This window comes from Polypterus senegalus, chromosome 12, assembly GCF_016835505.1.
Source record: "Polypterus senegalus isolate Bchr_013 chromosome 12, ASM1683550v1, whole genome shotgun sequence".
In the NCBI taxonomy this organism is placed as follows: domain Eukaryota; kingdom Metazoa; phylum Chordata; class Cladistia; order Polypteriformes; family Polypteridae; genus Polypterus; species Polypterus senegalus.
This window is the reverse complement of record NC_053165.1, coordinates 18,842,554-18,869,859: the sequence shown is the minus strand read 5'-3', so window position 1 is coordinate 18,869,859 and position 27,306 is coordinate 18,842,554. Positions and strand designations below refer to the sequence as shown.

The following is a 27,306-nucleotide window of genomic DNA, read 5'->3' as shown; positions in this document are numbered from 1 at the left end:
CTCGCAGGACGTATAACGCTGCTCGTGTTGTGAAGGGGGGGCAGCTTCGATCATTTTAAAGCCTGTACAGCCGCTGTCCTTTTCCCACTTTGTGTCTCTGCTGCTCGCGTTGTGAAGAGGGGGGGTTAGGGTGGCTGAACGCACGCAAGGAGAAGTGGTCGGATCATCTGCTGCGAGCTGCGTGTTTTGTTTGGCGCTTGTTGTTGTTTTAAGAGCTGGAAGCAAGTTGAAGTGTCTCTCGTGGGACTTCAAATTGTCTTCTAAGAAAATCATGTCTCGTCTCCTTTGTCTGCCTCCCCAAGATTTTTTTTTATAATAGAGAGATATTTTTACAATGCCCTTCTGCGTCTGCTATCTTGTCATCAGCCAAGTCAAAACATTTTTTTTTCTTCTTTTTTTTGGTAATTTCTATATTTCTTGAGCTTCTATGTAGAGAAAAGCCAAGCAAAATGACACCTTTTATTGGCTAACTAAAAAGATTACAGTATGCAAGCTTTCGAGGCAACTCAGGCCCCTTCTTCAGGCAAGAAGAAGGGGCCTGAGTTGCCTCGAAAGCTTGCATACTGTAATCTTTTTAGTTAGCCAATAAAAGGTGTCATTTTGCTTGGCTTTTCTCTACATTCATAATGGCTAACACGGTACAACAACCTTGAGCTTCTATAAAAGCTAAATTTCCCCTTAGAACAAATAAAGTACAATCTGTCTGTCAAAACTAATGATAAATGTTCACAACACAGGTAACTCATCTAGCAATCTTTACCGAGAACCTCTGACAAATTTTGGAGAAAAAAAAAAAGTTAAATGTCTTACCTTTCCTATAATGCTGCCAACCTCCTAAAAACAAAAAAAAAAAGAGAGAAAGTGAATATTGTTTAACAAATTGTTTATTTAAAGTTGAAAGAGTTTATCCAGTTTAGGGTTAGGGTTGACCCTACATTGGGTGCAAAATGGTAACCAGCTGTGGATGTAGTGCCAGGCCATTGCAGCATATGCTGACACACAAACCCCTCCTGTGTATCCATTAAATGTTCACCCCAAAGAGGATTGGAATCCACTGACAAACGGAGGGAACACGAGTTAGAGCTATTAGTACCACAGGGTCTTAAGATCACGAGTTACTATATGAAAAGAAGACCAGAGAACAAAAGGGTTGTCTATTTGGGGGATCACAGGATTTGTTCACTATACACCCCGTCAAAAAAAATTCAAGCTCCTTCACTTTTTACCCACTTTGTTATTGTAGCTGTGTTTTTTTTCCAAAATGACCAAAGTTCAGCAGCTCTAGCATAAAAATGGGATTCAACAAAAGCCTGACACGCTGAAATGATTCTACAGATAAAATATCTTTGTTTTTAAAAGTTTTACTTAAAATTCAAGGTAAAACAGTTCACACAGAAAAAAAGAAAATTGAAATAGCAAAAAACAAGAAAAGGTTCTTGTTAAGAAAAGTTCTGTTAAAAACATAAATCTAGTTAGAATTCAAATAGTTACTAATCACTTCAAAACGTTTCTGAACCATTTCTAAATGTTCAGAAACCTGTATGCCTATCCCATCTCTAAGTTGAAAATGGGTCTTTTACGTCCCTGTGCACTGGGACCTGTTCTAAACAACAACTGACACAATTAACACATCGTATCTCAGTTATAGCAAGAAAGTTCTATCTGTTACTAACTTATAGGGGGCAAAGGCTATACCAAGAGTTCCAAAAGTAGTCGATATTGACCCCCTGAGTTCGATTTGAACTTTCTAGGGGTTGATAATTTCAATTAAAAAATTTGGGGGTCGACGACAGCAAAAATAGAACCCCTTACTACTGCTATTTGTTTGTTACTTCAAAATATCTACGATTCCAATAGGTACCTAATTAAGAAGTAAAATAATTGAAAAAAACACTTTTTTGATAAAAACACATTACATACCAAACTTGCAAACAAAAAGGTAAAATGTGTCATTAAAAGAGTCACACGTAAGAACGCATGAAAATACATGTAGCACAAACATGTCTGTGCATTGTCTTATCGAACGTATCAAAGCAAGTGTGGACATGAAAAACCGTTGTACGTTCGCACTTGCTCATGGAGGGATGAGACGACGGATATTCGATATTAGCAGAATCTATCAGTCTTGTATCTATCATGCTTTCATGAAACAGTATAAATTGGTTCATTTGATGTGACATGTACTTATTTGTGATTTGAACTTTGAATATAATTATTTATTGAGGAGCAGTACTACGAAAAATAAAATCAGAGGACACGGTTTATTTATTCGAGTTTGAACAAAAATCTTCTGTTTCAAGTAAGTACATACTTTATTGTTTTGTTTTTATCACAGGGACTGTCGAAATTGTTTGTTAATAAAAGTTTTTATTTCTTCAGATAATAATATGACTGAATCAAAAAAGATATGCAGACAGTACAGCTTGGACTATTTGTACTTATTTTGAATTGACATATTTATTTTATAAATGTCAAAAATGTAAAAAAAACTCGTATTTTTTTGCTTTAATTTTCATTAGTGCAGGTTTCGACATTAAATGTTGCACAAGATAATGCCATACTCCGTAGTCCTTTTATCTTTTTCAATCATTAATTACAAGTGATTAAAATGAAAAGTTTGATATCTAGTGAAATATTAAATATCGAGTACTGTACAAATGTATTAATTTGAGTAAGTAAAGTAAATGACTAGGGGGTCGACGGTTTTAAAGATTTTTGGTAAAGGGGTCTGCAGCCGAAAAAAGTTTTGGAACTCTTGGGCTATACCATTGTCTATTGTTATGACAGAAATTTAAATCCATCCACATTCTATTCAAAGTAAGCAAACACTAATATGAGTTTAATTCAAAGCTTTAACTTTCTAAGATTGCCACCATTCCCCAGAATGACAAACCAAAAATAAGAAAACTTTTTTTAAAAAACGAAAAGCTGAAATATCCCACTGACACAGGTAATCAGACCCTTTTCTTGGTATTTCGTCGAATCCCATTTTGTCGGTGATTCCAGCCTGGATTCTTCTTGGGTATGAATGGCAGGCCCCAAGATGTTAGTCCACCATAAGACACCTTTACTGACTCTAATAGTATAATCCTCTTACCTTTCCATGCATGAGGAGCCTGAGGGTAAGGGTGACATTAAGCCCCCCTTCTAGAAGGTCCTGCTCACAGTTCATTTTGGTGTGAGAGTCTGAAGCAGGGAGACGCATGAAAAAAAAGCTGAGGAGCCCGATTCCTCACTCGCTAGACTGGTTCAGGGGTGATTACCTGTGGAAAGAGAAGAGGCAAAAATCAGATTATTATATCACAGATATCACTTAATTGGGGTTGGCAGTGTGGCCCAGCTTTTAAGCTGCTGAGCTGTCAACCATACTGTGGTAGGTTCAATCCTGCATCAAACTCCATATTGGATCCTTAATCCACTTGGGCTGAAATTGTTGAAAACTTATCTCAGGAACTCTATTATCACTCTATCCCTTTAGAGCACCTTGGGATGATATTCACTCAAGAAGGATACTTGATAGGATGAAAGACAGTGAAGAATTCACATACCATAAAATACAATTGTGGGTCACATGATGCTATCCCCGTAGCCCTGGACAGGCGGGGAAGTGAGGAATGAAAGTCTTCCTATTTGCTCCTTTTCTAGACTCACAATGTTACAGGCCTTCTTATATTAAAACTGGATTGTCTGCAAAGTTAATTACATAATTTGTGGATATTAAAGTGCTGTTGTTTTAATTAAACTAAAGTTGAACTACATTCCAAATGTAGCCATTTAAGAAAGTGATTAATGGTGCTAAGCATTTTAAACAATTACTAGTGGTAGAATTAATTAAACAATAAAGAATTCACACCTCCATTTCCTAAACTGCTTTTTTTTTTTTCCAGGATTATGAGAAGCAAGAGCTTATCTTGGGAGTACCAGATAACGAAAGGGCAGAAAACAACCCTGGTCTGGCCACCATCACAGTGGGCCGATTCTGAGTCCTCTTTGGGATTTACATAGAGAAAACCTATAAGGTGATGGGGAGGACAAGTAAACGCCAACTAAATGGAGATCAGATCGGGACTTGACTCAACATCTCTGGATCTCGAAGGCAGCTCCTTTAACCATCGCATTATACCACGCTGTTGTATTTTCCAAGCCTACTGAATCCTGGTCAGGGTTGCAAGGTCAGAACTATCCATGGCAAGTCCATCGTATGGTGAACACACACACACACAAGTACACCACACCACACAACATGCGCTTAGGGAGCAGCCAAAGGGCTCAAACGAGTGTGAAAGAACGAAAGATAGAGGATTGGAACAGATTATTAATGCCTTTTTGGATTTTTCTCCAGAAAATCAGAGGATCAATAATGAAGAAATACCTCAAGTCCACGACATCTTAACTCATTCACCTGAGTGGATTTACACTTGCTGGTTTGAATTAATATAACCTGTGTTCTATCTTTAATCGACACAGACCTTTTTTGTTTTCTGTATTAAGATAAAGGTAAGTACTGTAGTTTAGAAAACTTTAACAAGACACTGTCTCTGAAGTCCAGGTAGACTTCAAAAGATATAAAAGGCAGGCCAAGAGCAATGGAACACGAATCCCACCACCCAAACATAAGCAATCTGGGGAATAATTACAGAGTACAAAGGCCTGTCAGCAGCCAGGTCTATCGCACTTCTGTGTAATTTAGGTGCTTTGTTCCTCTGCTTTTAATTATATCCCTGAGCTTCACTTCACTCCTTCTTGTTGTTCAGTTGCAAACTGAAAATAACAACTGCCATTGTCTCCCCCTCATGGAGATGACTAGCTAAATTTCTGCACTATTACTTATAATCAAGACATTGAGAAACATGCAAAATTAAAGGGCTAACAAGATAACAAAACACTTTAATTTTAAGTCATGTCATCATAATACAATCAAAAGTATGATAATAATTATTTTATACAAAGCAGAGTAAAATATGTACCTATTTACCTCAGAGTAATTTCTGGTGTCCTATTACACTCATTGACAATTACATAAAATGTATGCTTAGCAAATTTGTAGTGTGCATCCTGCAGTAAATCAACTTTTCAGAATATTACTTTCAATAAATTGTGGGGTGTCCACACTAACTGAAAAAACATCTCTGACACAAAGTTTATGGGATTCAGTTTCTACCACATGAAGGACTGTGGCAGGAGGAGTTGCTGTCATTTTTAGAATTAGGTGTACAGTTAATCAGTGAGCCCCCTAGAGAAAGCTGTTTCACGGTGTGCTAAAAACATATGGACTGTGGATCTGCACTGTATCTGTTCTGGAATCTGATGCCTTGTGTGTAATCAACTATCACCTGCCTGTTTAACAATCTTATACTGTAGTCACGTTCAGTCTGTTAACACCTTCATGATCTAACAACTCTGTAGAACACCATAATCTCACTTTAGATAGATAGATAGATAGATAGATAGATAGATAGATAGATAGATAGATAGATAGATAGATGTTAAAAAGGCACTATATGATAGATAGATAGATAGATAGATAGATAGATGTGAAAGGCACTATAAAATAGATAGATATATAGATAGATGTGAAAGGCACTATAAAATAGATAGATAGATGTAAAAGGCACTATATGATAGATAGATAGATAGATAGATAGATAGATAGATGGACATAAAAGGTACTATATCATAGATAGATAGATAGATAGATAGATAGATAGATGTGAAAGGCACTATAAAATAGATAGATAGATGTGAAAGGCACTATATGATAGATAGATAGATAGATAGATAGATAGATGTGAAAGGCACTATATAATAGATAGATAGATAGATAGATAGATAGATGTGAAAGGCACTATATAATAGATAGATAGATAGATAGATAGATAGATAGATAGATAGCATTTATTAATGAACTTCTTCATAAATGTCAGACAAAGAATATCAAAATGAATACTTTGCAAGTGTTGACACCGCACATTTTTATTACATCATCACACCATGTTTCATTTGATTCATTGGAATAAAAGCAGTACTAAAACTTTACAGAAATGTCAGTCTTTGTGACAAAGTTTAGCATTTAAACTGAGGTTTAGGTGTCATGATTTTTTATTAAAATGTTCACCTGTGGCTTTAACTGAGTCATGCACAACTCTGGTTACTTTCCTTCACGCTGCCTCAGTTGTTAAAGAGTGAATGAAACTCAAAGCAAGCAGGGAGTGCTAGTATGAAACAAGGCCCAAGTCAAACTAACTTCCTTTCAACTTAAGTGGGCACTTTTTCACTAAATTCAGCTACAACTTTGGTTAGAATAATTTGTGATTAAAAACTGACATGGCGTGTATGTGAAAGGGGCTTTTGGAAGTCTGATAAGACATTCAGGCTTCAGTAACTAACTGAGATACTGTTATACGTGTGCCACATACCATAAAGGAAAGGACAGGATGTGATTATAAAGCAGGTGGTGGTATGCAGCTGATGCATAAAACTAAGGGAAGAAAATTGTTGGATATGCCAGATGTTCATATAACCCAATCAAAAGGCTGTTTGTCTTTTTTAAAAAAGACAGACCTGAACGTGAGTGGTCTGTCACCTCACTTGATCTGTAACCTAATGAACTGTAAGAGCAGTTCAAACCTCAACTTTAATATTACATATCCTGGCAGTGCCAGGTGTAGGCAGAACCAACCCCATTCGGGATGCCAGCCTGTCACAGGGCACACACACTCACAATCTCACACATATTGTGACTGTTTTGAGTTTTCAGTCAAGTAGTCCTATTGTTTTTTTTTTTTTGGTATGTGGTAGGAAAACCAGAACAGTCACAGAAAAAGGGAGACAAGCGTAAGGAGAATGAGCAGACTACATACAAGCACTGACAATCCTAGGATTTGAACCTAATCTGGTGAAGCTGTGAAGCAAAAGCACTAACTGCTGTACATTACTGACTAAAATACATCAAAATAAAACCTATCGATAAAAATAGATTTTGTGGTGGCACCTTTAAAAAAATAAATAAATTAAAAAGCTAAAGACTGAGTCACCCATTTTACGGGCAGTACCCGTGCTCCTACGCTGCAGGCTATGTAGCCACTAATTGACAGTTGCAAACTACATTCTCCATAATTTGTGCCAATGCATTTTCTCTGAACTGCACTAAAGGATCACTCCCGGGGAGAATAAATGGCACAAGTTTGATCTTTTTGGATGGAAAGCTTAATGGGGTGAGGGGAAACGATTCAGAAATCTCAAACTAAGTTAAAATATTGATTTTGAAGGAGTCTCTGCTTAAACTTTCTCCATTTCCGTTATCATTTCCTCCTCATCTGTTGTTATTCTGTTATATATTATACAATTATGGGCAGAGAATGTGGTGGCTAAGCTCAGATGGGAAATGTTGGGGTTTGGTGGGTTAAGTTGTGTTTAATTACATAGTGGGGGCAAACTGGGGGATGTTTTTGTATTGTTATATAATTTAAGTTAATTACATTTAAGGTTTAGAACAAAAAATAAATAAATAAATACATAAGTACAAAAATTATTACTCCAACCACAAAGGAGGGCTCCTTTGCCTGTGGATGGCTTTAAACCAACAATCCTGTACATGGCAGCTCAACATCAGAAGGTCCAGCTGGCAATGGGAAGAACAGCCTTGTGAAAGTCAATTTAACAACAGTCACCAAAAGACCACTCTGGCAGTGGTCCCAGCTATATCATCAACCTAATGTATTGCACTTCAGCCACTTGTGGATTCCTACGCCTGTGGCTGGAGTTTAACCAAAAACTGACTGCAATGCAGTCTGACACATTCGCCTGCATAAGGCCCTGCTGACTATGGTCAGAAAGGAGCTGGAAGTCCTGACATTATATTTCAAAGCTTTAGTTATCAAAAGACTCCACGGGCTGTGCTCAGAACAGAACCATCAATAAGAATAATTGCAGTTCAATGCATTAAACACCAGAGGTTCCCTTTAACAAGACTGGCACCCTGTCCAAGTGTTGTTCCTTCCTCGTGCTCTATGCTTGCTGGGATTGTCTCCAGTTGTCCCCTAGGCTGGAATAGGATTAAGTGGGTTTGAAAGATGGATGGATCAATGGATGGTTTGATGGATGAATGGAGGGATGGATGAACCAACCACCTTATTGAGTTTAGTTCTATATTTTTCCACCAAGGTCTCAGCCACCTGCATACTGAATTTCTTACCTATGATTTGTGATTGAGGGGTGAGTGTATAATAATGTATTAGTCAGATATTCCTTAAACATCTACAGCAGTGCCTCCCAACCTTTTTTCTGCAGTGGCACACTTTTTGTAACCAAGAATGTCCCAAGGCCCACTGTTTTACTAACCACTAACACATTTCATCTCATACTGTACATGTCCATGTGCTCAACAGTATGAAAGGATGGGACTGCCAAGGACGATGGCAAAAAATGAGCTCCAGCATCAGTGTTTGCTGTCATCTCCTAGCTGCTTCATCCTTTTGCCCACCCCTTCTGTCTGAGAAGTAACTCGTATGCCCACTATCCACCAGCCCTGTGAGGGTCACTGGCAACCACACACCCAGGGCAGATGGACTCTAGCAGCCAGGAGACATGTCCAAAGTGCTCTAACATGGCAATCGTGGAGCTGCTTTTATGCCAGCTTCTCCAGGTAGTCCTGTCCTCTTCAGACACATCTCTGCCCCCTGTGGAGCTTGTCCCTCTTAGGTTCAGACCCAAGCGTGGTACACTATTATTTCCACGATACACCTAGGTAGCTCTCATGGTACACCACTGAGCCTTGACACACTGGTTTAAAAACACAGATCTGTAATATAATACAAACAGACAAAATACATAGTATAAAAAAACATGATTTTTCTCCATGCATAGTTGGCAGCTCAGTGAAAAGAAATTATGAGAAGTGCCTCACTGGGAGAGTTAGATAGTGTTGCCAGACGTCCCTTATATACGGGACATGTCCCATATTTGATAATTTTGTCCCCTGTCCCGTACCTTGTTACGGTACTTAGTTGTAACTTTATAAGTAATTATACTTTCTTTTCTCAGATTCTCTTGATGAAAATAACCCAAATGTAACGAGGAAACGAGTGTTTGCTGCCTGTTTGCAGCTTGTTCAGTTGCTATGGTTGGCTGAGGACAGCGACACTCTTACTGTTTTGCTCTCCAGCTGTGCTGCTGTGCAGTTCTGGATCAGCATTGCAACACAGAGTGTCAGATTTTAAGAGTGTCCCGTATTTCTAATTTTCTAATCTGGCAACCCTAGACACATAGAAAAAAGTAAACTCTACTTAAAGCCCCACAACCAAACTAATGAGCATCTTATTTAAGCAGAGCTAGTAATAAAAACATATGTATACATGCAAGTTAAATTACATGGTGTCCATAAAGTCCGTGTGCAATTTAAAATAGTTGTAACTTTGTCAGTATATGTGATAGAAAGAATTCGTAAAAAGGAAACTTGACGCATCTAGTTTTTTTTTTTTGTCTTCAGAAGTTTTATTTTTTGAAATGTAACTTAAAAATGACTTATTTTTCAGAATCATTGTTGACCCATGGCTTCACGAGAAGAGAAAGTAAATTGTGTTCTTTGGATGGCTGAACTAAAATCTACCGCTGCTGTCCAAAGAACGTTTAGAACCCAGTATAAGAAAAAAGCCCCACATAGGAATTCCATATCCAAGTGGATAAAAAAATTTAAAGGAACAGGTTTTGTCAATGATAAGCCACGGTGAAGAAACTGTAGCATCCATAGAAGAAACCTTTGAGGCAAGTCCAAGAAAGTCATTTAGAGAGACAGAATCGTATTATCCTTTGTATTAGTAATGATGGTGGACATGTTGAAAATTAACAAGAACAATAAAAAATGTAATTGTTTCTTCTTTCAGATTCTTTCTATTAAATGTACTTACAAAGTTACAGCAACTTTAAATTGCACATGGACTTTATGGACTCATATGTATTCTTGATAAGACAATGAAGGGCTTCTTTCTTGTAGATTATTAGAATACTAGATAGCCGACACCGCCGTAGCATACGGCGGTGTAAGAATAGGTACGGAAAACGGTGCATTGCCTTCATCAACCGTTTGTGTCAAGAAATAACCCACTGATAGGAACAGGCAGGTGCTGGATCCCAGAGTAGAGATGACGTTGTACAAAAACTCCGTCGACAGAGAAGATACTGTCGTTCATTTTATAACAAAGGCTTAGGAAACAATCGTTGCAGTATAACGAAAATAGCAAGGTGTATGGGAGGCCGCAGGCAGCGTGGGGAAGGGTTTAGAAGAGGAAGAATAGGAATCGAGAAATGCCGTGTCGGCTGCGTGTGGGCGGGACCGGTTTTGAAGAGGAGCCACAGGTAGCATGGGGAAGGGTTTGGAAGAGGACGAATAGGAATCGAGAAATGCCGTGTCGGCTGCGTGTGGGCAGGACCAGTTTTGAAGTGGAAGCAGGACGAACCAGAAGAGAAATATATATGAGATAAATACCGTACAAAAACTTAAAGATATAGTGTTGGAGAAGAAATCATGGAGGGAGCACCCAAACTCTGGTCTACCACAGAGCACACCCCAGAGCTTCTCCTTCAGGGCCATTTACAGTCTCTACGACTTTAGGATGCGGGTGCAGTCAGAAGTTTTACACAATGCGGGCAAAATACATCGCCTGAGCTATTTAATACTGACCCCCAAACAGACAAAGAATAGATGAAGTAAACAAAACCTCATTAAAAAATAAGTTCTTAGTGTTGCTTTCAGGTTCCACACGTAAGTCACTTGCTATGCCGTCAAACTTACCATAACTTGCGTTGATAGGTGTAATTCGCCAAGACGTTTTTCGTTGTGAATATATTGCATTTGCCAGTAATCTTGTTTGTCAAATATTTTCCAGGAACAGTGCAGTGCATCACCCCTCATAGTGCAAAGTTGTTATTCAGTATTATTAGACTTCAATGACTTGTGGGGAGAGGGGTGTCTGGAGCGTGTACATCCCTTGTTATACAGTGTGCGTGCACTTTTACTTTCATAAATGGCACCCAGAGGTTAACAGCATCCACTGAGCATCATCAGAGTTCAATGACCGAGTAGGGAGCGGAGGATTGGGGACTTTGGGGGAGAATCCCCCTCAGTGTTCAGAGTGTGCATGCATTTAGAAACATAAACGGTGCCCCTTTGTGTACATACCATGGACATTGTTATCATACTTTTATGCCCCGGGGGGTGGTCCCCCTTGAAGTCGTTAATTTTCATAAATGCCAACCTAATGGTCTGACTAGCTCTGTCTTGGAAATTCACCATGCAGTTGGTTTGGACATTTTTTTTTTTTTTTCCCAGTGCCCCATGATTCTTTGCAAGGCCAGAGTGACATCCCAGAGCCACAGCAGCCATGTTGGATTACCTTTTATAGGTTCATTTAGACCACTTTTCAGAAATCTGTTTTTACTTTGACATGAGGGAGTCATTTTTGTTGATCAGTTTAATAAAAAAGCCAGATTAAGTTTATTATGATTAAATGTTGAATGACAATAAAATGGGAAAACTTCCAAGGAGGTGAAGACTTTTTATAGACACTGTAAGCTCATTTCTGTATACATTCTGTCTGATATTTTTCAATTTGTGTTTCAACATTATATTTTACGTTTATGTTGCATGTCTTTGTTCGTGATATACTTGTAATTACGGTATAATATGCTGTGATGATACTTGGAAGTGTTCTTAACAAGAATATGTTTAATTACATTTTCCAAAGCACCTTTCAGAGAAACAGGGCAGTCAGCTACATGCATTTTTTATAATTGGATCATAAGGCAGGTTAAATAACACAGTGTGTCAGGGTGAAGAAGGATCCAGCATCACTAGGGTTAAAAGTAGCTTGTACATGACGCTTAAATTAAAGCAAATAGAGCACAGGCCCATCGTACTCCAATCAATATTCTCAGGTGACAGAGACAGAATGTCACCTGCCTCACATCATAGCGTTTCTGCAATTTTCATCTTAACCTTCTCTTTCCTCCCAAAAACTGCCCATTGAATTTTGTAGTATTTCTCTCTTGTGCCCTCAGTACCACTACAGACTCTGCTCTGTTCTCAAGTCAGCCATTCCTACGAACCTTCAGTTAATTTTCCTTTAAGTTTGGATTTGAAGACAGGACATTTTCCGACTTTCCCTAGCCTTCATATCTCTCTGTCATTTCATCTTTTTTTATAGTACCCAGTTGCCTAGTTTTGCTTTGAGTTGCATTTTATCTTGATTTACTAAGTACTTGGTGATGACACAATATGCAGTAACACCTGGTTTGGTTGGATGAGGGGAGACGGGGAGTCTTGGATGCAAATCCCCACCTGACCACCATCTGTGTGGTGTGTGTATGTTCTCCTTGTGTCTGAATGTGCTTTTTCCAGGTACTCTGGACTTCCTTCCCAGTTCCAAAGACGTGTGTGTGTTAGGTCAATAGGTAAGTCTAAATTAGCCCAGTTTTGGTACATTTGTGAGTGTTTCTTTGATGGACTGGCACCCCTAACGCTACTAGACTAAGCTCTGAGAATCTGAATGGGACTGAGAAGGTGTGAAAATAGATGGACGGTGTCACACACCTGCGCATGGGAAGCCATGAAAGGGCTCAAAAGATGATAATTCCATTCTGGACCAGGGGGTGGCAGTGTGCACTAACCCTTTCTCTCTTTTTCCTGCAGACCACACGAGGGATATCCTGTCTGGGCCCATCAACATCATGTCTTGTTCTGGGCCCAACTGCATCACTTCTGGTTCTGTGCCCCATTGACATCACTTCTGGTTCTGGTCCCAGTGACATCACTTCCTCTAACTTCCGACTATAACAACGCCAACATTCTACCATTAAGACAGTTATGCTTTGGTCTCACGTCTGTAAACACACTAGCTGTGTAAGCCCATGCTGTTAAAAGCCCGGTGTCCTAGAAATTATTGAAATCGTCAGAAAAACAATTGAAATGTAGAGATGTTAGGTAATTGAAAGGAATGTTTCTGGGCATCTCTCTTCCTAGGACGGTTTGTTTTGCCGACGTGCTCACATCCGTTGTGTATTAGCGGCTAAGCGACTTTGTCTTTTTTCTGAGGTTTCGTTTTACCGATGTGCTCGCCTCACTTGTGTATTACTGGCTAAGCGAATGACTTTCTTTGGAGGTTTCGTTATGCCAACGTGCTCACCTCGCTTGTGTATTAGCCACGGGAGGAAAAGTAAAATGGATACCGTGACTTTCTTTTGAGGTTTCGTTTTGCTATTGTGCTGGCCCCGCTTGCGTATCCTCAAAGGTGAAGCCCTTACCCCTAATCCACCTCTCACTTCTGGGCCAGACAGACACACTTCCACACATAGAACATAGATGTTTTTATACAAGATATTTCTTTTTTGCCTTTAATTCACCAGAATCCTCAAGTATATGAGGTGGCTACCCCAAACCTCTTTCTGTATTTGGCTACACACAAACCCTTTTCTGTGTTCTTCTGTTTTATTTAGAACGGTTTACTAAGCAATTGTTTGGGTGACCGAGTAATAAAACAGAATGTACATTTTTCAAAATGAAACTTAAACCTGTGACCTCCCAAACCATCTTTAGGGTGATACACCACCATTACCAGAGCAAGATACAGTAGAGTGCAGTCAGATGAAGGGGCACTTCATGTCTTCAGTCTGTTTCAATTTGTATTTTTTTTTTTTTTGGTTTTCTTTTTGACAAATTACAGCTATTCCCTCCTGCACAACTCCCACTTACTGGCAGAAGGTTTATATTTAAAGTAATGGTAATTAGTGCAGCAGTTCAGGGATCAGCATTAGGCCTGCTGTTCTCATCAATTTAATCCAATGATCTGAACTCTGTAATGGCTTGTAATCTTATTATGCTGGCTAAGGAAAGAAAGAAAAAAAAAATAAAGCAGCAGAAGCAAGGGAAATTCATATTCATTTACATGACAGGGAAATAAATAAACCCAAATGCAAAATGATAAACAGAGGAGTAACGTGGAAGTATTGAGTAGACCTCAGGCATACAATCCTGCAGTAAATATGAGCTGTCTAATGGCTGAGGTTTGACAGCTCTGCTCAGTGTAGGAGAAAGGTGCTATACAGGGGCCGGAAACGTAATTTCTCATTGTAATCTCTTATATATATTTTTCTTCTGCTTCCACTTCAAAGCCAGTCCTGCCCATACACAGCTGACATGGCATTTCTCGATTCCTATTCGTGCTCTTCCAAACCCTTCCTCGTGCTGCCTGCGGCTCCTCTTCAAAACTGGTCCCACCCACAAGTAGCCAACACAGCATTTCTCGATTCCTATTGGTGCTCTTCCAAACCCTTCCTCGCGCTGCCTGCGGCTCCTCTTCAAAACTGGTCCCGCCCACAAGTAGCCAACACAGCATTTGTCGATTCCTATTCGTCCTTTTCCAAACCCTTCCCCACGCTGCCTGCGGCCTCCCATACACCTTGCTATTTTCATTATACTGCGACGGTTGTTTCCTAAGCCTTTGTTATAAAATGAACGACAGTATCTTCTCTGTCAACGGGTTTTTGTACAATGTCATCTCTATTCCGAGATCTGGCAACTGCCTGTTTCTATCAGTGGGTTATTTCTTGACACAAACGGTTCACGAAAGCAATACACTGTTTTCCGTTCCTATTATTACACCGCCGTATGCTATGGCGGGTGTCGGCTATCTAGTATCTTAATCTTAATGCTAAAATGACATAGGCATTTGCTTAACTAGAACAGAAGGTTAGCTTAACATAGCTACAGTCCCTATTAACATTAATTTTTGTTATACAGCATTAATAATAAAAAAACGTTTATTTATGGTATATAGCGCCTTTCCCATGCTCATTGAACCACAGTCGATTTAATTTGGTGTTTTGACATAAAAATGACCTTTTAATGTCAAAGCAAGAACAGATATTTGTAAAGTGGTCTTAATGAATTAAAAACATAAAGCACATAATGATTGCTTCTCTAGCCTAAGATCAGCTGCGCTTATCAGCTTAGACGAAAACACCTGTGTAACCAACCATAATTCTTTGTATACAAATCTGTCCTATTTTAAGGAGCAGAGGTGCATGAGTTTCCACCAGACATGACACTAATTTTGGTTTCACCATAACTAGCGAATCTTGTTTCTCACAGTCTGATAGTCCATTAGGTGCCTTTATACAAACTCCTAGCAGCTTCTATGTTGTTACAAATCCCACATCAATAAGAGTTTGGCAGTGGAAGTTTCTACTGTCTTGACATGGGTTCTCTGGAGCTCAGGCACTGTGACCATCAGGTTCTTGGTGAACTTTTTTATCATTGCCCTTCTCCCGCGAATGCTCAGCTTGGACTTGTAGGCAGTTCTAGAAGGAGTTGTGGTTGTTCCAAAGTTCCTCAGTGTAAGAATGATAAAGGCCACTGTGCTTATGGGAACATTCGATGCAGCAAGAATTTTTTGTAGCCATCCCCAGATCTGTACCTTCAACACAATCCTATCTCTAAGCTCGGCAGGCAATTCATTCGACCTCATGGGTTGGTTTTTGCTCTGACTCACATTGTCAACTGTGGAATAGACAGGTGTGTTCTAAACTTACTCCATTTAAGAATGATGGAGGCCTCTGTGGTCTTCAGTGCTGTATAATTTTTTTTGTAGCCTTTCTATATTTTAGTCTTGACATAATCCTGTCTTTAAGCTTTGTTGGCTGTTCCTCGGACCTCATGACTTGGTTTTGGCACAACTGTGAGACCCTCTATGGACATGTAGATGCCTATCCTTGGCCAGCAGCCTTACCACATTCACTTCAGAATAGGCAATCCACTTGAAGCTAAGCATGTTTGGGCCTAGTCATTACTTGGATGAGAGACCAACAAGGAAAAGCTTGGGTTCCTGCAGGATGGGGTGTTGATGAGGCCAGCAGGGTACACTTTACCTTGTGCAGTGACAAGGATGCTGTACTGTAAAAATGGTGACATCCTTTGGATTAGACATGAAATCGAGTTCCTGACTCTCTGTGGTCATATAAAATCCCTGGGCATCCTTTGTAAACAGTAGGGTGTATACTAATGTCCTGGCTAAACTGGCCACATGGCCTGGTCATTCTGGCCCCCCTAATCATCCCCTGTCTCTAATTGGCTATCTTTGTCACCCCTTAACCACCTAACAGCCCATGTGTGGTGAGTGTACTGATGCAAACATGGCTGCCGTCGCATCATGCCGGTGGGATGCTGCACATTAGTAGTAGTTGAAGTGGTGCCACCACTCATATGTAAAAAGCTTTAAGTAGTGAGAAAAGTGCTATATAAATGTAAAGAATTATTATTATTATTTCCTAATCAAGTCAAATCAATTGAATTGATCACAGGTAGACTCTAAACAAGTTAGGAAAACATCTCAATGATGACCAATATCATATGATGCACCTGAACCAAATTTCAAGTGTCATATCAAAAGGTATGAATACTTCTGTCAATATTGCGTATCCGTCTTTATACACTCGCAAAAAAATTCTATAATCCCATTTTTGCTTTGTAATTCTGGAGTACTGAGTTTTACTTGATGAGGGAAAAAATTAATTTAAATGATTTTAGTATAAGGCTGCAACATAGCAAAATGTAAAAAACAGTAAAGGGGTCAGAATACTTTCTGAATCCATGGTAGATGGCTACACAGCCGGATTTTCTTTCCCACAAAAATACTTTGTCTCTGGGATGCAAAATATAAAAAAAATATCTGGGATTTGAAAAATATAAGCTTTATCCTTTGACCTAACATGAATAAATTTGGCTATTGGGATTAAAACAGACACTGACCCCATACAAACAATTACCATAAAATAATGAAAGCACAATTTAATTCCTATATAAGTGAAAAAAGTACAAATTAAACATCATCCCTACACTTTGCATTGAATTTACAACCCTGAATTTTGGTCAATGAACTACAGGCACATAATTGCCAGGTATGTGACCATTGGTCATTAACGGTGGGAGACAAAGACTGTTTGTTACATGAACTAATGAAGCCCCTGACATTACAAAAAGAGATGAGTGTGCTGGGACTTTTGATTCTAATAAAATCCTGCAACTGAAATGGAAAAGAATACTTGCCGCATTAAAGAAGTCTGGGTAGCACAGGCGCATGCTTTTAAACAGATTTGAAGTGAGGGTCTGGGGTGGAGGATTTCAGGCTTTTGTGATTTCTTTTCTTCTTTGTGGCTGACCCCTTGGGATTCTTTAAGAAATGGCACAATACATCATCTCAGATCAATAAAACAGAAACCAGAGTGTCTCTTCTACATTGTTTATTGCACTGCTTGTGTTCTGTTGAATGGTCATATCTGTAGTTTATCTATTTTTTATTTTTTTCATTTCATCCTTTCCAATTTTAAGGCAACACAACAAATAAACGTAAAAACGCCCCTAGTAGTTCCTACAGGCAATCTTATTTTATGCATGAACATAGACGAGCCTACTCTGATCCAGTCTGTCTAAGACATTCAAATCAAACAGGAAATTTTGGAATTAGGTGTTGGCAACCCTGGGGCATCTGCAGTTGTTTGGGACCAATGCGACCTTGTTTAGGACCTCTTGCCATTAGTTATAATGGAACAGTGGAGTGGTGAGCAACGAGCGTTCACTGTGAAAGCCTTTTATAAGAATGGTGATAGTGTGTCTGCTGCGCAAAGGGAACTTCGTCGCCATTGCTAGTTAGGACGTCATGATCATGTCCCGTCTGCTCATGCGATTACACAACATGGGTGCGTAATTTCAGAGAAATAGGTTCAGCCTTAAAATGGAAGTCCCCAGGTGGAGCCACTTCGCATACTGCCAGACAATTGATGGCAGCTGTTCGACAATTGTTTGGAAGGTGCGTCATTTCATGTGACGGTGACGTTCCATGTCCTCTGAGATTCCCAGATCTCACTATTTTTTCCGTGGGGCATCTTAAAAGCCAAGGGTACCACGCATGTCCTGCAACTATTGCTAAACTAAAAAGAAGGATTGAAGAGGAAATTGCAGGCATTCCTCTTGACGTTACGTTGAGCGATGCAGAATTACAACTGGGTGTCAACTTCATGATGTTTTCTTCAAAACATAAAATGAATATTGAATGAATATGGATTGGCATCATTAATTGCATATCCTGTACAATACATTTGTATTTGAGTGGGCAGGAGGAGGAGTACAGAAAGTTAATCAAAGACTTTGTTAAATGGTGCGACTCAAACCACCTACAACTGAATACCAGCAAGACCAAGGAGCTGGTGGTGGATTTTAGGAGGCCCAGGCCCCTCATGGACCCTGTGATCATCAGAGGTGACTGTGTGCAGAGAGTACAGACCTATAAATACCTGGGAGTGCAGCTGGATGACAAATTGGACTGGACTGCCAATACTGATGCTCTATGTAAGAAAGGTCAGAGCCGACTATACTTTCTGAGAAGGTTGGCATCCTTCAACATCTGCAGTAAGATGCTGCAGATGTTCTACCAGACGGATGTGGCGAGTGCCCTCTTCTACGCGGTGGTGTGCTGGGGTGGCAGCATAAAAATGAAAGACGCCTCACGCCTGGACAAACTTGTTAAGAAGGCAGGCTCCATTGTAGGATTAAAGTTGGACAGTTTAACATCCGTGGCAGAGCGACGGGCACTAAGCAAACTCCTGTCAATCATGAATAATCCACTGCATCCACTTAACAGTGTCATCTCCAGGCAGAGGAGTAGCTTCAGTGACAGACTTTTGTCACCGTCCTGCTCCACTGACAGACTGAGGAGATCGTTCCTCCCCCACACTATGCGACTCTTCAATTCCACCCGGGGGAGTAAATGCTAACATTAATGTTATTTTAATTTTTTTCATTTTTATTACTATTTAATTTAATATTGTTTCTTTGTATCAGTATACTGCTGCTGGATTATGTGAATTTCTCCTTGGGATTAATAAAGTATCTATCTATCTATCTATCTATCTATCTATCTATCTATCTATCTATCTATCTATCTATCTATCTATCTATCTACCATTTCATCATTAAATGTATTTTTTAATGTGTTTATTTGTGCACTGAACGTCAATTGAAAATTTCCCGTTTCCCTGCGCCACACTGTATAACGGTTTTCACCAAGAACAATACCGCCATAGGGATCCAAATTTAAAAGGAGAAAGTAAAGTGATACAATAATAACAGTTAAACAGGACTTGCATAAGACACACTCGGCCATTGTGTCTGCTTTGTCCTACCTTATAGAAGTGAAAGTGCCTGGTGGCCTGTGCTTGCCCTTCAGAGGAGCCCTCATAAGGCATGAAAGTGTTCAGAGGTCAGCCTTTTTCCTCCTTGTAAACATAGAAGTGTCTATTGGCTTTCTTTGGCCTTCACGTTGTGTCATCCATGTCTCTCTCCTAACCGCACATCAGTTTTTTGCTTTTCTCAGGTTGTATACTCAATCCTTGTGTCATTTTCAGTTTGTCCTGAAGGAATAAAAGTACCCTGACATCTTTTGTTACTCTTAACAGGATATGCACTTGATCATTATGCTGGCCATGTTACTACATGACAGGATGAAAGTGCTCATTAATCAATCGGCCATTGCTCGTCAAAGGCTATACACTCTGCCATTGTGTCAACATTGTTGTTTCTTGATGGAATCAAATCTACTTTTCTCTTCACATGTCACGCAATTGAATGCTGTGTCAGTCCTGTCCTTTCTTATAGGCATCAAAGGGTCCACTGGTCTCTTTTGGCTTTCACAGGTTTCATACTTGGCTGTCATGTCAGTTCTGTCCTTTCATCAGGGCATGCAAGCACCCAATGACATTCCTTTGCCGTCCCCATCTTATACACACTCACGTGTCCATTGCATGTGTCAGCCCGAGGGTTTCGATGCACTGGGTGGCGAGACACATTAACTCCCATAATCATCATTAAAATTATGTTTGATTTGTCCCACAGTAGCCTTTTTGTTGGTTCGTATCTGATAATGTTCATTGAACTCTCGCATCGATGAGTCTTGGCTACCCAACACCACGTTGGTGGTTCATGGTTTACCCCTTGTTAGACCACTCTCTGTAGGTACTTACCACAGCTGATCATGAGCTCCTCACAAGCCCTGCCAGTCATCTGGTCATAATGCATTTGGCCCTTATCAAAGTCCATCAGGTCTTTACACCTGCCCATATCATCTACATTCAACACATGAGTGGCCAAGCTTATGTTTTAATATGTACCGGACCTTGTCATGTGCCGTCATTCTGAAATAGTCAACGATATTCACTTCATACGAGAGTGGTTGTAATGTTTAGGTAGCCTCAGCCAGTGAGTGAGTCCTCTCCTTTCTTGAGGGCATCCAAATGCCCAGTGGCCATCCCTTGAACTTCACCAGTTACAGACTGCTATAGTTAGATGTTTTATTAATATTTTTTGTGCATTTATTTGAATGATCTTACACTCATTTTTGAAGTCACAGAATCCATTCTTAATGATAACTTTTCATTTCAATATTTTCACTTCCAGTTGTGTCGTTTTTTTGGATCGTTTTTGAGACCAATTTTAACATTCGCTGCCATGTTTGTTTACCGTCACAAGGACCACCTTCTGTGCTGCCAGGAGAGTGTCCTCTGTTGGTTGTCACCCACGACTAATCAACACAGTAGGTTAAAAGGTCACTGACAAGAACTCTTTGTTATCGAAAGTGTGGACTTCAATACCCTTATTTATCTTCTTTCCTTAAAAATTCTTCTCACAATATTTCTGGTTGTGAATTTTTAGCAAACGTACTTTTGACTTCGATTTTTGTCTCACGTCTTTACACTTTCGGTTGTGTTCTTAATTTTTTGGTTTTCACCCTTTTTGTTGTTTATCCTCCATCTCCTGGTTCTTCAACAAAATGTGTTGTCAGTCTTGCTGGGAGAATAAACACTTAGCCATCACGCTAACCTTACAGATTTGTTCTTGAAGAACATGATAGTGCTCTGTGGCATTTAATGTGTCCTTCATAGCTTATACACTACGACGTTGTGTCAACACTGTACCATATCATAGGCATCAGAAGTGTCCTCTGGGCTTCTTTGTTCTTTATTCGTGCAATAAATGGCCATTAAGTCCTGTGGTGATCTTTTGCACTTAGCCAAAGTGTCAGCCTTGTTCCTAATTGTAGACATGACAGTGTCCAGTGGCTTTCTTTTGCCCTTCACAGCTTACACACTCGGCCACTGAGTCTGCGCTTGAATGCACCAAAAGCATCCATTGGGCTTCTTCGTTTGTGTCCATTAGTCATGCTTTGTACTTCACCAATTACACACTTAGCTAAAGTGTCAAACTTGCATCTTCTTGTAAGCATAATAGTGTCCATTGGCTTTCCTTTGACTTCACAGATACACATTCAGCCATTGTGTCAGCACTGTTCCATATCAAAGGTACCGAAGTGTCCACTGGGCTTCTTTGGTCTTCACAGGTTACACTATTCAATACCTCCATACATACTCTGCCAGCTCCTTGGAGGCACGGGCCCCCAGCTGCATCATCCTGTCCTCATTCATCCTACACTATAGATCGTCAATTTATCCATTTTGTGAGCAAATTTAATATCTGCACTCTACTCTGCTCCTTCTCTTTCCACTGGATTGAATCCAAATAGTTTGAATTTCCTGCTGCTAAAGTTCCATTACTAATCTCTCCACATTGAATTTGCCGGCACTAATACCTCAACGCTGAGCTCTTCACATTGAATTTTCTGCCACTAACATCCAGGTCTGGAGTTGCCCTCATTGTGTCATACTACTGCATAATGCAAGAGCTGAATTCCCAAAATTGAATTTATGTGCAATAGATCTGAAGGACCGGAGGCCTGTGTATTAACCATACGCATTCAAATAAAGCAGGGCTGAACTCGATATCTAATTAAATGCTGCAGGACACCAGCAGAGCTCTCATGGCAATGGCTGCAGAAATGACAGAAGAAAATTCATGTACAGTACTATACTGTATTTGCAATTTGGGAAATGAGCTGTCTCTGGTATTTTACTTTCGATTCCTATTTGCATGTTTAATTTGTGGCAAAATTATTTGCACTGTTCATTTCGGTTCTCTGTAGGGGTCTTTTTAAGTATTGAGGGAGGAAAACAGCATTCATAATAATAATATTAATAATATTGCCGGGTGGCACAATGGTATACTGCTTAGCACTGCTGCCTTGCTGCCCTAGAGCTCTCAGCCTGGTCACTGTCTGTGTGGAGCTCAGAGAGCTTCTTCTCCAGGCACTCTGCTGTTCCTCCACATCTCATGAACACACCTGTTCAGCCCACTTTGAGTGTGTGAGAGTTTATACTTTGGGCCTCATCATGATTTGATTCCTGCCTGAAGTGGAACTGCCTGCTCTGTGACTTTACCAGATGCCAAACACTATTGATACCACCATTTTGAAACCAAGTGGGCTGAATTCGGGGTTTCAGAAAAGCCTATCCAAGCAGCAGTGGCCACAAAGCTGGAATTTCCCTCTAATGTGATCAGATGGGCTACATTCAAACACAATATGAGACTATTCAGAGATAACTACAAACGGGACAGCAAATATTTAGAAAATAGGAGGCAACCAGAATCTCCAGAAAAAAACTGGGTGGAAACCCATACAGACTCGGGGAGAACATGCAAACTCCACGCAGGGAGAACCTGGGAAGCGAACCCAGATCTCCTTACTGTGAGGGAGCAGTGCTGCTGTTTACTCAAGCTATTGTGTATAAGGAGGTAATTTCTGCTTAACTATGTTATTTAGCACAATAAGGAGTTAGGTAAGCACACAAGTATATATACAACAGCATTGAAGCATACAACTTATTTTGTGTTTACAGCTGCATTCTCAGTGCACCTATCCAATATTACATTTTTTTTTCCACGGAGATGCTGTCACGGCTGCTTTAAAGCTATGTGAAAATTTGCCTACGATTATAAATTGGGGTTGTGAATTTGATCTATTGCTCCAAGATGCCTAACAATCATTTTAAAATATGTGGGCGCCCTCACATCTACTTAACCTTACATTGTCTATACAGGAGATGACACTTGGCTCTTTTCACTTGCTTAATTTCCAACTCTGCATTGGCTTGATTTACTGCTCTTCTGCTGCTATCGAGGACCACTCAGTCAGTGCCGTGAGGCATACACTACATGTACCCTTGACCGTCGGACATGTTACAAGCTTGTCTACGGTTCCGTTCAATAGACTCATGTTACTGCTACTGAGATGCTGCCTGGGATTGCGATGCATTTGCACTTTGTAGTTTCAGCCACCACTCTGGAGTGCTGAAATGACACATCTAACTAAATTATGAACAGAACAAAGCTTCCTCACTTTCATGGACTTAATACACTCTGAGCCAAAGTTATTACTGTCTCAACGAATGCTTTATATTCGATATTACTTTAACTTCACAGTAGGTTGTGGGCAGCGTTGCTTACTTACTCAAGGCTCCATGTCATTCCCTTTTTGTTATTCGTGTTATTCTCTTGCTAAGGCTCGCCATGACTCTGAATTGGATTTAGCGGGTTCGAGAATGGCGTGTTATACCATACATGCAGCTTAGGACTCAAATGTAATTTAGGACATTATTCAGGATTGTTTACTGGTTTAGGTATTATCATGAACTGTATGATGCTTTACAAATTATCTGGCATTTCATACTACATTAGATATTCTTGAGATCTGGATGTTGTTGCAGACATTATCTTACACAGGCTGCAGCTTTAGAAATTACCGAGGACCAGATGCAGCCTTAGGTGTTATTAGGGATCGCTACAAAAGGCTACATTCAGTTTTTGACATTGTCTAACTAGGACTGAATGCAGATTTAGACATCATTAAGTACTGGAAGAAGCTGTGTCCACTCCGAGGTAAAAAGGCTATTGAGGACCCCTGTCTCAGTATTTATATCCAGCCTGAAAATCCATTACTATTGTGACGCATACCCTAATTAGAACTGCATACTAGCAATTTAAATCCCATTCTCTGTTTGTTAGTCATTTGTGAAAAAAACAAGCGTGACAAACTTTATGAACTTTGTCTGACCCTCATCTTTTATATTACCTTTCTTGGTATCCTGCTGTATTGCCAAGCTGCTACTCCTGCCCCTGGGATGTAACACAAAGACAGTAAAAGATTTGGAATCCAACAATGAAAGGATTTAATCCTCATGCTAGACTGTCAATAACATGTAGAATACTCAGGAGGGACAGGCGGACAACTGGCCTGCGTCTCCAGGACTGTGACGTTGTAAGCTAAAACTGACTGTGGACCTGCAGAGGTTTATTTTCTGCAGGAATATTGTTGACTGAAGTTTTTGTTCTCCTACCTTGCATATTCAAGTAACTATACGTCAATTAAAGCATTAACATTGTCAGGGATGCCAGGGGCAACGACCCGGCCGGGACGCCTTGAGGGACCGGAAGAGGGTCTATGCCCACCCTGGATCACGTGGGGGCTGCCATCCTGGTTGCTTTGGGGGCCACGGGTAAGGGGCTTGGAAGCCCAACCCTGTAGGGACCCGTGGTCACCGGCAGGGGGCACCCCAATGTCTTGGGGACCCTGGACCTCAGCACTTCTGCCACACCAAGAAGTGCTGGGGAAGAGGAGCAGGGACACCCGGAGAGCTTCCGGGAGAACAGCCGGCACTTCAGCCACACTGGGGCGTTTTCAGGGAGGAGTGCCGGGATACACCTGGAGCCCATCCGGGATGAAATAAAAGGGGCCGTCTCCCTTCATTCGAGGCTGGAGTCGGGTGGAAGCAGGACAAAGCAAGAGAGGAGAGTGGAGGCGGCCCGAAGAGAAGGCATTGTGTGGCCAGGACTGTGTGGGGTTTGTGTGTGTGCACTGACTTTATTATTGTAAATAGTGTCAAATAAACGTGTGTCCGCCTGTCTGTGTCCGGGCCGCGTCCACAACATGTATAAATGATTTGGATAGGAATATAAATAACAAGCTCGTCAGATTTGGAGATGATACCAAACCAAGATGGATGGATTGACAGATAACCTTGAATCTGTTGAATCTGTACAAGAGGGACTTGGACAACATGCAGGCTTGGGAAGGTTAGGGGCAGATGAAATTTAATGTCAGTAAATGTAAAGTATTACAGATAGGAAGTAAAAATGTTAGGTTTGAATACCCAATGGGAGGTCTGAAAATCAAAAGTACACCTTATGAGAAGATTATCTTGATGTGTGGAGTCCAAGTCACACTGGTGAGGCCTCATCTGGAGTCCTGTGTGTAGTTTTGGCCTCTAGGCTACAAAAAGGACATAGCAGCACTAGAAAAGGTCCAGAGAAGAGTGACAAGGCTGATCCCAGGGCTGCAGGGGATGAGTTATGAGGAAAGATTAAAAGAGCTGAGCCTTTACAGTTTAAGGAGAAGAAGAATAAGAGGTGACATGATTGAAGTATTTAAAATCATGAGGGGAATTAATCCAGTTGATCGAGACTTTTACTTTAAAATGAGTTCATTAAGAACACAGAAACACAGTTGGAAACTAGTTAAGGGTAAATTTCGCACAAACATTAGAAAGCTTTTCTTTACACAAAGAACCAAAGACACTTTAAATAAGCTACCAAGTAGCATGGTAGACAGTAGGACTCTAGGGACCTTCGCAACTCGACGATGTTATTTTGGAAGGATTAAGTGGATAGGACTGGCGACCTTTGTTGGGCTGAATGGCCTGTTCTTGTCTCGATTATTCTAATACTCTAATGGACTTAATTTTATGGTCATCAGATAGAAATTTTCTTTGTGTTCAGCTTCATTCGTCTGTACTGTACATGATACATGGTTTGATTATTTTTGTTGTTGCTTTATAGATAGAAATCTACACATGCACGCTTGATGCCATACTCAGTGAAGAGTGCTATACAAAAATACTTTATATTGAATTGACAGAGCAAAGCTTTAGACTTTATCTAGGATATGATTCACTTTAAGATATTATCATAGGTTGCATCCCAGACAATATATCGAATGTTATACATTGCCAAGGACTAGTTACTCTTTGAGATGTTATCAAGAACAAGATTAATATTTAAATAGTATTTAGTATATAATGTTGCTTTATCCACAAGTTTGCATATAGCTGCTGCACCATTGCACATGAGTGACCAAAAATAGAAAACGCATGCGTTGTTTCTACCTCAAACTCTGCCACACAACTAGCTAGTAGACAGCAAAACAGAACATCTTTATTTTGCATGCCTACTAAAATTCATTGGACAAAATGTCAAAAACAGCAAAGTAATCACTTTGGCATTCCACCACTTGCGAATAAACAGCAGACTGAGGCCAAGGTTGAACATACTGTAAGTAACAAATTCTCTAACAAGTTGTTCCTTGAGGTACCATGGCTTGAAGATAACAATAAGCCGTTGGAGATGTGATGTAATGGCGCTTTTCCACTGCATAGTACGGCACAGCACGGTTCAGTACAGCTCACCTTGGTTCGGCTCAGTTCGGCTCGGTTTGCGTTTCGACTGCAGTTTAGTACCGCTTTAGAGTGGGCGGGATTATTCACGTGTCGTTATAGTTGCGCCGCCTCTACTGCCGTGACACCGTGGAACTTTTACAACAACACGCAGACAACGACAACACTTTAGCTCGACGACGCGCAAGGGTAAGCATCTAAAAAAAGCACATCACTAGCTAACTTTGATCACTGTTGCAAAGCATAAAATGAACTTAACTGTCAGTGTAACATTAAAATGCTGATTCTGTATATTACAGATCTTCCACATTTTGCAAAAAGTCGCCGCAACAGACCATCTGTTTGAACATTTAACCGTGCTTCAGAGTGGTGGGATGTGATTGTTCCCGGTTTTACAAACACTCAGTGGCTGGAGAACTTTCGAATGTCTGAAGAAAAATTCATCCACTTATGCAACAAACTGCGTCCAGCGATGGAGAGACGGGACACAAACTTCCGCGTGTGTGTACCTTTAAAGAAAAGAATAGCCAGTGACGCAGTAATGACGATTTTCTCCGGCCAATCAGTGACCAGCAGAGTTTACCGCCACGTTTTGGTAACGGTTCGGCGCGCTTGGAAGCTCGGCTGAGGTGGTACTAAAAAAAAGGACCAGGTACCAGGTACTGTTCCCAGTGGAAAACCCCCCAAAAGTGAGCTGAACTGAACCGTGTCGTGCCGTACTATACAGTGGAAAAGCGCCACAAGATTAGTCCTGAACACCCAAATCTAGCAGATAAAAGCAGTTCTCTTTTTAGGGGGGCAAAGAATTTCAATCACTCTTTGTTTACGATGGCCTCCACAGTCTTGGTGATACAAAATATAGTAGCA

At 40.3% G+C, this 27,306-nt stretch overlaps 1 protein-coding gene across 3 annotated transcripts in view; it reads right to left on the bottom strand.

Moving 5' to 3' along the window:
- The window catches only part of pcbp4 (poly(rC) binding protein 4), a 181,772-nt gene that overhangs the window by 72,729 nt on the left and 81,737 nt on the right, over positions 1-27,306 (bottom strand). For all 3 annotated transcript variants that reach the window (XM_039770815.1, XM_039770813.1, XM_039770814.1), the window contains 2 exons: positions 3,098-3,263; positions 811-834 (listed from right to left, as the gene is read on the bottom strand). In XM_039770815.1, coding sequence (XP_039626749.1) covers positions 811-834; positions 3,098-3,205 — 132 coding nt within the window. In that variant the 5' untranslated portion in view covers positions 3,206-3,263. The remainder of the gene's footprint in view (positions 1-810; positions 835-3,097; positions 3,264-27,306) is intronic.